The 13,515-nt window shown below is 46.5% G+C and overlaps 1 protein-coding gene across 1 annotated transcript; it reads right to left on the bottom strand.

The window, feature by feature from the left end:
• Positions 1-4,791: 4,791 nt before the first annotated feature.
• Positions 4,792-12,172, bottom strand: Fgf23 (fibroblast growth factor 23). Its single transcript, XM_028754354.1, has 3 exons — positions 11,962-12,172; positions 7,308-7,411; positions 4,792-5,232 (listed from the first exon to the last, which is right to left on the bottom strand). The coding sequence occupies exons 1-3, from the start codon at positions 12,170-12,172 to the stop codon at positions 4,792-4,794; spliced, it is 756 nt and encodes a 251-aa protein (XP_028610187.1).
• Positions 12,173-13,515: the final 1,343 nt, after the last annotated feature.

The following is a 13,515-nucleotide window of genomic DNA, read 5'->3' as shown; positions in this document are numbered from 1 at the left end:
GTGGTGGGAACACAAAAGGAGAAAAATCGAAACAAACCTGCCCGTTTAAGAAAGACCAGGTGAGCCAGTGCTCCAGTGTAGCGCAGGCGCAGAGCACCACGGGAAGTCCTCCGCTTCTTAGCGGGCAGTATTTTTGTTTGTTTGTTTTTCGAGACAGGGTTTCTTCTCTCTGTAGCCCTGGCTGTCCTGGAACCCACTCTATAGACCAGGCTGGCCTCGAACTCAGAAATCCGCCTGCCTCTGCTTATCGGACAGTATTGTTCCAATGCCTTTCAAATGTACATGAATACCCAGCTATCTGTAGTCTTCCCTTTACCTGCATTGCTTGAAGCACTATTTATTTGGGAATGTGTGGATCTACTTAATTGTAACCAATGTTCTACTGAATAAATAAAGCATCTTTTGATTATAGAAGGTGTTTATGTCTGTTCAGTATTCTGTAGGTCAGAGTCACAGGGAAGTCTCTGGTGGGAGGGGCTGTGAGACAGTCTCACTGCGATGTCATCCGGTTGGCCTCAAACTCAAGATGCTTCTCTCTCACCCCTTCAATGCTGGACTGCAGCTGTCCCTCCACACTGCCCAAGGAGTCTTACTGTGTCATTCCTGTGCAGTCTGGTGGTTCCAGATCCTGTCTGACCCAGATGGCACCCTGAACCCCTGCTACTCAGCCATGTCTCTCTCAGTGTTCAGCTCTTTATACCAGCACTAGGTGCCGACTCCCTCAACTTTAGTAATCTGATAAGTGAAAACCAGGATTACCTGCCAATAAGCTCCAACTGCTGAGAAGCCCACGTGTACTCCCTCACACAGAAATGGACAGTCCCCTGCACTGGTGACCCCTCTGCTGTTATATTCTTAGCTTGTTTTTTTCAACTACCCCAATGAGTCACTGTGTAATTCGGCTATCCTGTTAATATACATAGAAACCTTCTAGTTGGTTGTGCATTTTTCCTTTAAAAAAAGATTATTTTTAATGGTATGTGTTTTGCCTGTGTGTGTGTATATGCACCATGGAGGTCACATGTCCCCTGGAACTGGAATTAAGGCTAGTTGTGAATCACTGTGTGGGTGCTGGGTGCCAAACCTAGGTCCTCTACAAGAGCAGTACCTGCTCTTAACTGGGGTGCCATCTTCCCCTCCCTTCTTTTATTTGTTCAGAGATAGTTTACATGTATGAGTGTTTGCCTGCGTGTATGTATGAATGCCCACTGTGTGTTTCTGGTTCTCACAGAGGCCAGAAGAAGGCTCCAGATCCTCAAACCGGAGTTATGGATGACTGTGAGTTGCCGTGTTGTGCTGGAAACAAGCCCAGTACAGTCAGGAACAAGTGCTCTTAGTTGCTGAGCCATCTCCCCGGACCCCTATGCATTTTTACATATAAGTTTAATTTTCAAGTTTATTCAAAATGTGTCGAAAGTATTTGGTTTTTTTTTAGAAGAGGTAAATATATTTTGTAATATATACATTTGCATATATGCATATTTACATTTGCACATAATGAATTTTTGAATTAATGCCTTTGTCGTGTATCTCTGCTCAGTCAATGTAAGCCCTACCTTAAGTGAAATGGATCTTCCTAGGCGAATATACCCAGGTTTAGCAGTCACCTAGCTACCCAAGGACAGATGGAACATTCACCAGTCTGGGAAAGAAATGGATAGAACTGCTGGCTTTGTGTTACTGTGAAGAAATGCCTGAACCAATCACTTACAAAGAAAAAAAGCTTCATTTTTGCTTACCATTCTAGAGGGCCTAACCCTTGACCACGTAACTCTATGGTTTGAGGCCTGTGGTGAAGCAACTGGTCATGGCAAGGAATGCACAGTGTGGAGCTTCTCTCCTTAAGCTAAGAGGTAAAACATGAAGGCAAGGGCCTGGAGTCCATCATCCCTTCAAAGATACAATCCCAATGACCTAACTAAAACCTCCCAAGGGATTCACCCCCTCCTACTAGGGTCCTAGAGACATTCAAATCTAAAGTATAGCAGACTCCAATATGCCTTTCCTGTTTTATGCAAATACTGCATAAAAATATCCCATCAATGTGAAGATGGCATTTGGATAAAGTGTTTTTCATGAGAGATGCCACATCCTTTGTCCTCAAGAAGGATCTCCAAGTAGGCCGTTCTAACCAGTGACTCCCCAGGCTCAAAAACCAGACCAGCTGAGCCTGGAAAAGGCATTCTCCAAACTGCTGAGCTGCCTGCAGGCTGTGCGGTGAGCTCCAGGGTTCCAGCTTTCAGTTCTTACCCATGCTGGCTTCGGTGACACAGCTAAGTCATATACCCTGGCAGATGGCCCCTCATCCTTATTCCCGTAAGTAATCCTGATAAACACGTTGGTTCACCAAGCTGAATTTTGAGAGTATCTATACTTGAACTTTTGTCAATTCTGTTTCCCAAGTGGAGTGAGTACACATTTGTTCACAACTTCCCAGGAAACACATCATCCAGCAGTCTGGCTGCCGAATCTCTGCAGAATCTCACAGGGTAGTAACACTGTCTATTAAGAACATACACTGTAGTTTAGAGCTAATCTCACCCCATGTGTGGAAGGCCTGGACACCAGCCAGTGGTGTTGTTGGGAGATAAAGAGGCAGGGCTTCATGAGAGATTCTTAGACCATTGGGGGTGTACAGAGTAGTTGGGCCTAAGCCTCTTTTTCCTGCAAGGAAGTTCTTTTCCTCTGCCACAGGCTCCCACCACAATGTGCTGTCTACACACACAGACCTGAGAACCGAGGCCTTGTAGGTTGTGGACTAGAACTTCCAAAGTGTGGCTCAAACCTTTTATCTTCATCAAGTGATCAGGCCCACTATTTGTCACTAATGATGGAAGACTAATATGATGTATTTCTGGTTAACTGAAGACTAATACAATCGTATATCTGGTTAACTGAGGTTTCAGTCCGGTTATGCCAGTGTGTCTTCTTCAAATTAAAATTTCTTTTAAGGAATCACTTGGGTAATCAGAAGCCCAATGTTGATAGAATTTCATCATTTTTTGATCAGTAAAAAAAAATGTTGAATATGTTTATAAATGGAAGAAATTTTTACTTTGAAAATTCGTTTTCCTTTTCCTATTCTGTTTTTTCCAGATTTTCCAGTTTTACTCTTGTGTTTCAACATGCATCTATGCGGTCATCCAGAGAGGGTAAGAGACAGAAGCTGAGAGAAATCTTATTTTTATTTAAAACACAAGGACAGAAAGTGGGGTTATATTTTATAAATAACTATAAATATAGAGTGATAGGCAAAAATCTTTCAAATAAATAAAATAAATATTGCCACATGCAAAGGGACCTAAGAAATTACAAGATGACCTTTCTTGGCTCCGACAAAAAGAGAGCCCCATGCTGGTGTGGGGCTTGTGAGTTTACAACCAGTTTGCTACTCAGGTTCTTTCTGGATTTTCCCATGTAGTTGCCTCAGTAGGAAGGCTTCTGGTGGCTATTGTACAGACCAATACCCCAACGGGAAATGAAAGCCAGCGAAGGAAAGGTTTGGGGTGCATGGTATCTGCTGCTATACACAGTGTTAGTACTTCAGGAGTGAAGCTGTTCCTCTGACGAGCAAACGCAGTGGATCCATGTCTAAGTCTGGGTACATGAGACAGTGGGGAACACGAAGTTGTCTGAAGGACTGGGCCATGACTGTGCCCCTCAGGTTCTCGTGTAGAGGTAGAAAAGGGGTGTCCTTTGTTGGAGTTGATCATCAGCTAAGGTGCAGAAGGGGAGAGAACCTCAAAGCCTGCCTAACACTTCTTGCTGTTCACTGTGAGGCTATGCTCACTTCCAGGACAGCCCTGAGGATTCTGGAACAAATGGAAGATGTCTTTGTTTAATGCCCTAAGAGTTCCCAAAAGTAGCTGCCATTTTGGGGTTAACCCCTGCAGGAGTCCCCCCCTGACTTTAGCTAGCTAATCCTGGATCCCATTTCACTTAGGAAACCAAAACCAAACCAAATCAAAACAAAACATCACTTTTTTTTTTCTTTCCACTTCACAGAAACCCTAACCTAACCACTCTAGTAAGGTAGACTTTGCTGAGCCAGGGCAAATTCAGAAAGCTACCGACACGTTCTACCACAGAAGCCTGGAAAGTAAGCAGGCTTGGCGAATTCGCCTTGGCTTGGTGAATCTGACAAAAGGTGTTGTTCATTCAGCAGGGAGGCTGAACTCTGGAACATGTTCGGTTTGGGTCTCCCTGTCAGCCTCCAATCGAAAGCTCTTCCCAAAGGGAAGAACTGAGTGTCCAGTGAAGACCTTAAGGTCAAGGTGCACAAACTCAAACTCAAAAGTGTGGGTCCCAGAACAGTAACAAGGAGCTGCAGACATGGCCTCTTCCCTGTGTGTGAACTCTTTCTTCGTGCTAAATGATCGATAAAAATGCTAGGCCAAAGACCAGCTAATAAAGGCCAAGTGTCTAGTTTACCTGTTAGTAAAATAAAAAGAGCTTTGTGTCTAGTTTACCTGTTGGGGTCTTTAAAACAAATTAACCTTTAAAATTACGTGTGTGTGTGCGTGTGTGTGTGTGTGTGTGTGTGTGTGTGTGTGCAGATTCCCCTGGAACTAGAATTACAGGTAGTTATGGGTGCTGAGAACTGTCTGTGCCACCTCTCCAGCCTCCCACTGTTGGCTCTTATTCTGAATAGCGGTGCCTGGCTGGAACCTCGCAGGTGACTCTCAGGCCCATAGGGAAGGGGAGAGAAACAGACATCCTCAGGGTACTCCAGCCCTCCACGTGGGCTGAACTGACTGGAGGATGGAGGCGGAGGCCGCTGGGGCTGGGGACCTAGGCAAACCTGGGAAAGGGGCGACACCGATCCGCGCCTCCCGCACCCCCGCGAACATCTCCACGGCCTCTGCGCAGCACCCCCAGGGGGTCGCTGGCCGCCAGGCCACCTTCCTCTGCGCTCGGCAGCTCACGCGAGCAAGAGACCGGCACCGGCGTGGCGCGGGGCCGCGGCTTGAGCACGTTCAGCGGGTCGCGCTCGGGCGGGTCCTCGGCGCTGCGCGTGTGGCGCCTTGGGCGCGCGGTGTAGAAGTGCAGCAGCGGGACCTCGTTCCTGCGCGCCAGGAACTGCGAGAAGGGCGGTGGGTTGGTGCCGGGCTGGAAGACGCGCTTGACGCGGCCCAGGCTCACCAGGTAGTGATGCTTCGGCGACAGGTAGACGTCATAACCGTTCTCCAGCGTCCACTGGCGGAACCTGCAGTTCTCTGGGCTGAAGTGATACTGTAAGAGAAGGGAAACAGGAGGAAGTGAGGACCGCCCCTCCGCTAGGTGATGCTTCCCCAGCTCTGCACCTTCCTCTTAGGAAAGCGCTGAATTTGGCTCAGGCTTCAGGAGAGTGGCTGCTATTAGGTCTCTCTGGAGGGCACTTCCTGGAGGACCTTGGGTTAGCGTTCCCAGCTTGTTGGGGCAGGGCTCAGAAAGACCTGATGACACTCTTCTTGTTCAGTGCTCGCCGCAGGGAGAACTAAACATTCCTATTCTCGTTCGTATTTGTATTCATTCATTCTGTTTATATCTATCTGTCTCTACTGTCTGCAGGGAGCACTAGACTAACATTCATCTTCTCCAACCCCTCCCCCCTCGCCCCTCTATCTCCTTCCAGGGGATTGACTATTTTTCACAGATGCTATGCTATGTGTTTCCTTTCCTTTCCTTTCCTTTCCTTTCCTTTCCTTTCCTTTCCTTTCCTTTCCTTTCCTTTCCTTTTCTTTCTTTTCTTTTTGGTTTTTTCGAGACAGGGTTTCCTCTGTGTAGCTCTGGCTGTCCTGGAACTCACTCTGTAGACCAGGCTGCATCTCAGAAATCCGCCTGCCTCTGCCCCCCAAGTGCTGGGATTAAAGGCGTGCACCACCACCGCCAGGCTTTTTTCCTCCTCCTCTTCCTCCTCCTCCTCCTCCTCCTCCTCCCTCTTCTCTCTCTCTCTCTCTCTCTCTCTCTCTCTCTCTCTCTCTCTCCCTCTCCCTCTCCCTCTCCCTCTCCCTCTCCCTCTCCCTCTCTCTCTCTGTCCTTTCTTTCTTTTCTTTTTTCTTTTTTTTTTGAGGCAGAACCTTGCAGTTATCCAGACTGCTCCTGAACTCTTATGTGTAGAGGGAGACCTTGAACTTTCAGTTCTCCTGCCTCTGTCAACCAAGTAGCTGCTATTGACAGCCTGTGTCACTGGGCCTGGGTTGTATACCTTTTAAAGCTGGCTGGAAACTGGTTGTGGCTAGTCTCTTTGCCTAGAGACTAGAACTGGGATGGACTTGGAAGCGTCAAATAGAAGTGAGGACACTAAGATGAAGACATGCTGTAGACTGAAGATCTGTGACATGCGCTTGCTAGCAGATATCCTGGGTTTGAACCTTACTCTCCCATTAGTACCTAGTTTTCTTGAGTGCCTACCTGGATCTTTACATACTACATTTGTTTCCTAAACTGCACAAAGAATTCTAGAGGTGAGGGCTTCCTGTGTAGTGTAGCTATCTATCTACCCTGGGCAGATGGTGTTGTAGGTTCTGGGAGGTGCACACCAGTGACAAAACAGAAAACTTTTACCTCAGGAACCTTATAGTGGGCATTGATAAGAGATTCCCGAATCAACCGGTCCTTCTTCATTACTACCTCAAAATTATTGGGACTACGCATTAAGCCTTTAGGTTCAGAAAACCTTGATTCATGATCTGAAGGACCAGCCATCACCCAGAGGGCACAGGACATTAATCGGAGGTCATGAATAGGAGGGAGGGCTGCGGGTCACGTGGTCCATTCCACTTAATCCAAGGGAAGAAACTGAAACTGAGAGGAGTGATGGGCATTACCCGAAGCCTCGATCGGTAACAGACTGAGAAGATGCCAACAGCCTCTCACCCTTTCTAATGTATAAGCTAAAAGCATGAATTGGCATGTTTCAGAACATGACATACTGGGGACCGTGTTCCATGCAAGAATGGGTCGTGGGGCAGGGCAGACTAGAGGCCCAGAGCCTCATTCCAAAGCCCTCACTCAGTTGTACTATAGCTCATTCAGCTATAAAATCTTGAGCAATCCCTACCGAGACTGAATGACCAAGGGACACTGTAAATGGAATCTCTACAGCCCTGATGAGAATTACAGTAAGGGCTGGAGAGATGGCTCAGTGGCTCAGTGATTAAGCGCCTGTACATTCTCCTGTCCCAGAGTTCAGTTCCCACACACAGACATACGATTTTAAAAATCAAGTCTTAGAAAGAGAGAGAGAGAGAGAGAGAGAGAGAGAGAGAGAGAGAGAGAGAGAGACGGTCATTATAATGTAGTGACCAACACATAAAGAAACTCACCGATCCAAAAATGTTGCCGCGGAGATCCATACAAAGGAACCTTCTAGTCATGGCTCCTGTTATCACCACGGAGCCAGCATCATCTGACGTAATCATCAGGGCACCTGCAAGAGGACCTCTCAGGTCAAAATAGGCAGTCATCCCTTCCTTGAAATGCTTTCTGAAAGGACACCTCAGAGACACCTCTCTGTAGAGGATGGCATTACCCAGCCCCTCCGTGTCTAACTTTCTCTCATTCCCTGTGACCCCAACTCCAACATCAACAGTACTCACCTCCTGCTTCATCCTACCTCACAGGAACCTTGCTCTCCCAATAATCCTGCATCTGTGCAGCATACAGATTGCCCTCCATCTGGTTGCTACCTCCCTCTTTGCCTGGCTAGTATCTTTTAGTGTTTGGGGCAGCCATTGTGTCTGTCTTAGACATCTGTTTCTATGATTTTAAAATCTATGTTGAATTTTATTCAAAGACCCAGCTGTATAGAGCCTGATTCTCCCCCACCCCCACCCCACTGCATGTGCTAACCTGTATGCTCAGAGTCTACAGTGTGTGCCCCTTACCTGGCTTTACCACATCTGCATGTCTAAAGCCTTTCCCCATATTTACTAGATACCAGGGGATAGATAGAATTTGCTTTTTTGGACCCAGTCCTTTGTGGTTTTCTCACTTGGAGATATTCTTCGTAGATGTTGTTCCTGGGCATCTTTTAATAGCCCTGCTTACAAACTTGCCTTTGACTAAGGCCTGAAGCATGCTTGTATCATCTTCACTTAAACAATGGTCAATACCTTTAAACGGGCATTCTGTACTAAAGGTAAGATTTAAGCAACACTGTGTTGTAAAATGAATGGTGATTCAGCAAGACTTGACATTTTCTGCTAGAAATAATTTACTAAATGTTTGAGGACACTTCCAACTGCCTGCTGGAACTTCACAGCCCCAAGGAGCCTGCCCCAGTAGGACTTTTAATCCCCCTTGAAAGAACACAGTCTGTGCCTAGCATATGGTAGAGCGTTACAGGGTGATTTGAAGCCTATGGCCTCTTTCCTATCCCATATAGACTCAAAACGAAGACTTTCAAGGGGAGTGAGCAGGCTAAGGTTAGATATTGCCTAACAGAAGCTGGTACAGACTGAAGCTGGCTGATGGCTCAGAGGGAATGAGGGTACACATGAGCTTGAGGAGATGACGGCAGAGAGGACCAATCAGGAACATTCATTTGTTGTGGGTTAGCATTCAGGAAAACTGGTAAGAGTAGAGAGGTACCACATGCGTTCTTCCAAAATGATGTCAGCCTATGTGTCTCAGAAATATGGCTGATTTATGTAAACCCAGGCGTACATATGAAATACGGAGGAATTTATGTCCTAAGAGCTTTGCAGTTCAATCAAATGGGGGCCAGGGGATTACATTTAGTGAAGTTTCTTTTCTTTCTTTTCTTTCTTTTTTTTCTCTTTCTTTCTTTCTTTTTTTGTGTGCTCTCTTAAGTACTCCATTTTAAATTCTCAAAACATCTGTTGGTTTGTTAAAATGAACATCATTATCATTTTAGCAGTTTTGAAACATCTTTAAGAGACAAAGCAGGATTCAAACTCAGGTCAGTGACATCTTCCTGCCCTGCAGCTGTGGCCTCTAACAGAGAAAGTGCTAAAGTACCACGGGGACACCAAGTGTCTGTGCCCACAAAGGATGGCCTCTATGTGGCTCCTTAAGTACCCTGTGGCCACAGGAGTCTCGCTGCCACAGCCCCTGTCTCCAGAGTATAACATAGCAGTTCCAGCCTGCTTTGCAGGGTTACCACAATCAAATGGGCTAATGGCTTTAAAAAAAAAAAAGCCAAAAAAAAAAAAACCAAAAACAAAAAAACAAAAAAACAAAAAAACACAAGTCGACGGTTGACCACCGTGACATCATGCCAGCTTGCCTGATTGGTAGCACTGCAGACAGTGAGCACAGTCTACATGTCTTTACTCTAGGGTCAGTCTTAATGGAAAACTCCCTGCAGAGTAAGCGAGTGGCTTCCGGGGGGGGGGTAGTGCTTGGGTTTTGTTTGTTTGTTTTATGAAACCAACAAAAGCGAGCAGAAAACTCAGTTGGCCAAGCACATGCTAAGCCACATGCCAGAAGAAAAGAGTGGGTTACCAAACAAGGTGATAAGCAAGCCTCTTCTTCAGTTTGCAAACTCTCTGCATGATAGAGAGTGAGAAGCTGGCCTTGTCCATATTAGAAAAAGCTTACTGACCCCGAAGAGATCCCAAGAGCCTTCTGAGCTCAGGGGAGCTTGGAGCATCTTTAAGGAAGATTATTCCATCTTGTCAAGACCAACCACCCGAGTAGGAGTCGGACACTCAAATCTTAACCAAGAATTTACCAAAGCAAAACCTTTGAAATGGGACAGTAGAAGCATTTGTCTCATTTTGTCTTCCTGAAGATGTAATGACTTCCAGTGGTACTGCATGCATGTGGTGTACAGGCATACATGCAAACAAGACAGTCATACAGATGAAGTAAAATAAAGGAATAAAATGAATAAATGAGGTCATAATTAAAGGATGCTCTGCTGTAAATATGTAATTGATTAGGAGGAAGATGATATCATTAGCATGTAAAGGTAAGAACTAGGTAAAGGGTCGTTCTTATGGAAATTCAAATAACTGAGACTAGTACCTCAGATTAGTGTTACCTTTCCCCCCAAAGGCAAAGCTTACACAAGACAAAAATTACACACAGCTAAAATCAGGTTAATACATTTTATTGCTTCTCAGCCACATTCATTGCTCCAGGCATCCTCTAATCCTGATGTCTGTAAGCTCCCAAGGAAAAAGGTCTACCCTTTAGACTGCTTTCAAAATAGACTAACCTCACAATCCTCCCAACCTAAGCCTGGACCATTCCAGACTGACTGCAGAAAGGCCACCTTACAGCAAAGAGATTCTATGATTCTAGGAAAGTTGTATGTGCATTCTCTAATTAAAAACAAATTCCCAATCTCTAGAACCAAAATAGTTCACCCTTATCTACTGTCCAGCACTTGAAATCACACGTAGTCGTGCAGCGGAAGTCAGGGCTGTCTTCCAGGGAGAGGGGTACAACGGCATTTCCTAAAAGTTTGATAATGCACTGGGAGCTAAGAAGTCTATGAAGAATTATGTCGCATTTCCAGTGACAGAGGATTGTGTGGTGTCAGGCATCTTGTAGGTCCTGTTCCACAGAACACAAGCAGTTTTGGGAACCCATGAAGTGTACCCAGATTCTCCCCGTCAGACTCAAACACGACTTCCAAGAGGTCACCTCAAGGCCCCCCTTTATCCCCCTGTGTTTGGGAACATGCCTTGTATTTAGAGAGAGTCTTTCTCCTCCTCTTTCTCCTCTTTCTCCTCTTCCTCTTCCTCTTCCTCTTCCTCTTCCTCTTCCTCCTCACATCTCCTGTCAATGTTGCCTGTGGGCAGGTGTAAGATGCTGGCTTTGCATGTGCCTGTACCTGGCTGCTAGGTTTTAGGTCTGTTGGTTTCTAGCAGAGAGAAGGTTGTTCGCACAGCAAGGGCACATCCAGGAAACGGGTTCACCTATCACAACAGCACAGAGGCAACCGTAATCCTTACAGAAAGTTCTTCAGTGAAATGCAAACTACCACTGCTCAGGGCTTTACCTGGCACCGAACCCAGCTGCATCTTCTGTACCCTCTTGGAGTGACTTTGTTTTGTGTGTATGTCTGTCTTGTCTGCGTGTATTTCTGTGCACCACATTTGTGCAGTGCCATTGGGGGTCAGAAGAGGACATTGGATCTCTGGAACTGGAGTTAGAGGTCACTGTAAGGTACCACTTGGGTGTTGGACTGAACCTGGACCCTCTGCAGGAGCCACAAGTGCTCTTAGCTACTGAGCCTTCTCTCTAGCCCCATTTAGAATACCTTTTCTATGTCTGTAAAATAGAAAATATGTCTTTCCCAATTTGTCACTCTATTTTTTATGTATTATTCCTTATGCTGGAAGGGGCTTTGCGTTGAATACATCTAGCTGATTGACAGGTATGGCTTGTGATTCAATTTTCCATAGACCCCATCCTTAAGAATATTTCAACTGTTTCACATCACCAGTGAGTTCACCACCAGCTAGTCAGTTTTGTTAGCAACTAAACACATTTCAGCTTCTCAGAGAAGACCCAACCACACAGGATGCTTTGGGAACACCCTGCATACCTGTTGAGTGGATGCATTCAGTCAGACTTGCAAAGACAACGCATCTTCGTGGTCTGTCTTTAACATAATGTCTCTTGAGAAGGTTGGGTTTGGTTTTGAGACAGTCTCACTATGCAACCCTGATTAGTCTCTCCCAGTTAAGTTCTGTCTGGGTTTTTATTCTCTTGGAGCCTTCGTCTTTCTATCGATCTTTCCTTCCAATTCTTGAACAAAAGGAAAGAAAACTGTCCCTCATTATTGGAAATGGGTTACAATAGCAATTATTCAGGTCGAGAAAAACCTGTAAGTCAAATAAAGAGGAAGAAAAAAGATCTTCCTTTTAGGTTACACACACACACACACACACCTATACATACAGAAGCTAGAAAATCCATCTAGCCCAAGGCTTCCCCAATACCTCTGTAGGTCAACAGCAGAGAGTTTCCCCTCTTTCCCAACCTGGAGCCCATACTCACTGTAGATGGTCTGATGAGGGGTGCCATCTACATGGCCATCTCTGTGGATCTGTAGATGATAGCTGGTCCTGGCTGTAGCTGTGTACAGGTGGGTCAGGCTTCCCCAGTTGGAGCCAAGCAGTGGGGAAGTGTCTGGATAGGCACTGGCAGTGCCCAAGCTCCAGACAGTGCACAGAGCGCCCACCAGAAGTCTGAGGCAGGTCCCCAGCATTGCACAGCGCTGAGTGGCTAATGCTGAGTTTGAAATCTGACACTCCCAGACAGGCTGGGACCTTGCTGGCCTTTCTCTCTTCTTCCTAGGAAGAAGCTGAGAACTGAGGTGGGGATCCCTGGCTAGATTCCCTCCTTTTTTCCCCGGGACTTTTTAAAGGGTGGTGGTGTGACATCAAGCAGGAAAAACAATGCCGCCACATCCTCTGTGTTGTAATCATCCATTCGAAGAAAAAGCTCAGACTTCTTAGGCTTGCGGAAGGCGTGTCAGTTCCAGGCACACACATACATGCATGGACACGCCCCTCAATTTCAAGCCAGTGCTCCCATAAGTGAATGATGTGTGGGCAAAAGTTATCTGTGACCCTGGGTCATCCGTTGACCTGTCCCACTTCCATCAGGAAATGTGAAGGCAGCCAGCAGTACTGAAACAAACAAACCCAGAAAACCAGAAAGCCGCCTCCTTGCTAACTCATCTCCTTTCAGTGTGCTTGTTTTAGTTTGCTCAAGCCCTCTTACCTCCAGCTGCCATGTGCTTGGCTGCTGCATTAGGCAGGTGTTAGACAAATGAGAACCCCCCCACCCACCATACACATACCTTAGGAAGGGTGTGTTAGGTGGAAGCAAGAGCTCAATCTCCCCCCCCCCCCCACCCATTACCATTCGCAAAGACCTCATGACAAGAAGAAAGAAAACAAGGTCTTGAGGTCAGGAAAAATGGCAAGATCTGGTTTCTCAGTTTCCCTCGTTTGGATGAGGCAGGGAACTAAACTGGCAATTATGGCTTTGCCAATAGGAAGGAGATTTATTTGGAGGACTGGAATGGCACTGCTGGCTGATCAGAGGGGTCAGAGGGCAGGAAGCATCCAGGAGTTGCAGGACTGTGCACCTCCGCAGCCGGTGTCCACACCCTGGGACCTTGTGTGAGTGGATACCTCATTGCAGGAACTGCTTTGTGCATGCCCTCTGTGGAGGTGGGTCTGATGCAGGGGTGTGGGGTGTGTGGTGTGTGGTGTGTGGTGTGTGGTATGGGGTGTGGGGTGTGTGGTGTGGGGTAGGAGGCTGAAGGCAGAGCTAACATAATCAGTCCATTGGAGGGCAGACTCCTGGAACAGACATCAGCAATCTATGGCCACAAGGAGATTGTTGCTGATGCAGTGTCCCAGGTTACTGAGTTCCTACAGTGGATGAGTATCCCACAAGATAGACATCAGAGCTGATGAAAGAGAGAGCAAGATTCGACAAATCCAGTGGAGGAAGCAGATAAAGACAAGTAGCCATCGTGTAAAGCACACGGATGCTTGCACATGGTTGAGGCAAGTAGAGTTGCCCGTTCCACCTCCA

This window comes from Grammomys surdaster, unplaced genomic scaffold (genome assembly GCF_004785775.1).
Source record: "Grammomys surdaster isolate TR1022 unplaced genomic scaffold, NIH_TR_1.0 126013, whole genome shotgun sequence".
Taxonomy (NCBI): domain Eukaryota; kingdom Metazoa; phylum Chordata; class Mammalia; order Rodentia; family Muridae; genus Grammomys; species Grammomys surdaster.
The sequence above is the reverse complement of the archived record's forward strand: the minus strand, read 5'-3'. Positions and strand labels throughout refer to the sequence as shown.

Excerpts from the sequence above, each read along its gene's own strand:
- Fgf23 (XM_028754354.1), bottom strand. The coding sequence starts at position 12,172 with ATGCTGGGGACCTGCCTCAGACTTCTGGTGGGCGCTCTGTGCACTGTC. Across the intron at positions 7,412-11,961 it reads CCCTCATCAGACCATCTACA|GTGCCCTGATGATTACGTCA; the intron begins GTGAGTATGGGC and ends GTCCTCTTGCAG. Across the intron at positions 5,233-7,307 it reads GCGGCAACATTTTTGGATCG|TATCACTTCAGCCCAGAGAA; the intron begins GTGAGTTTCTTT and ends CTTCTCTTACAG.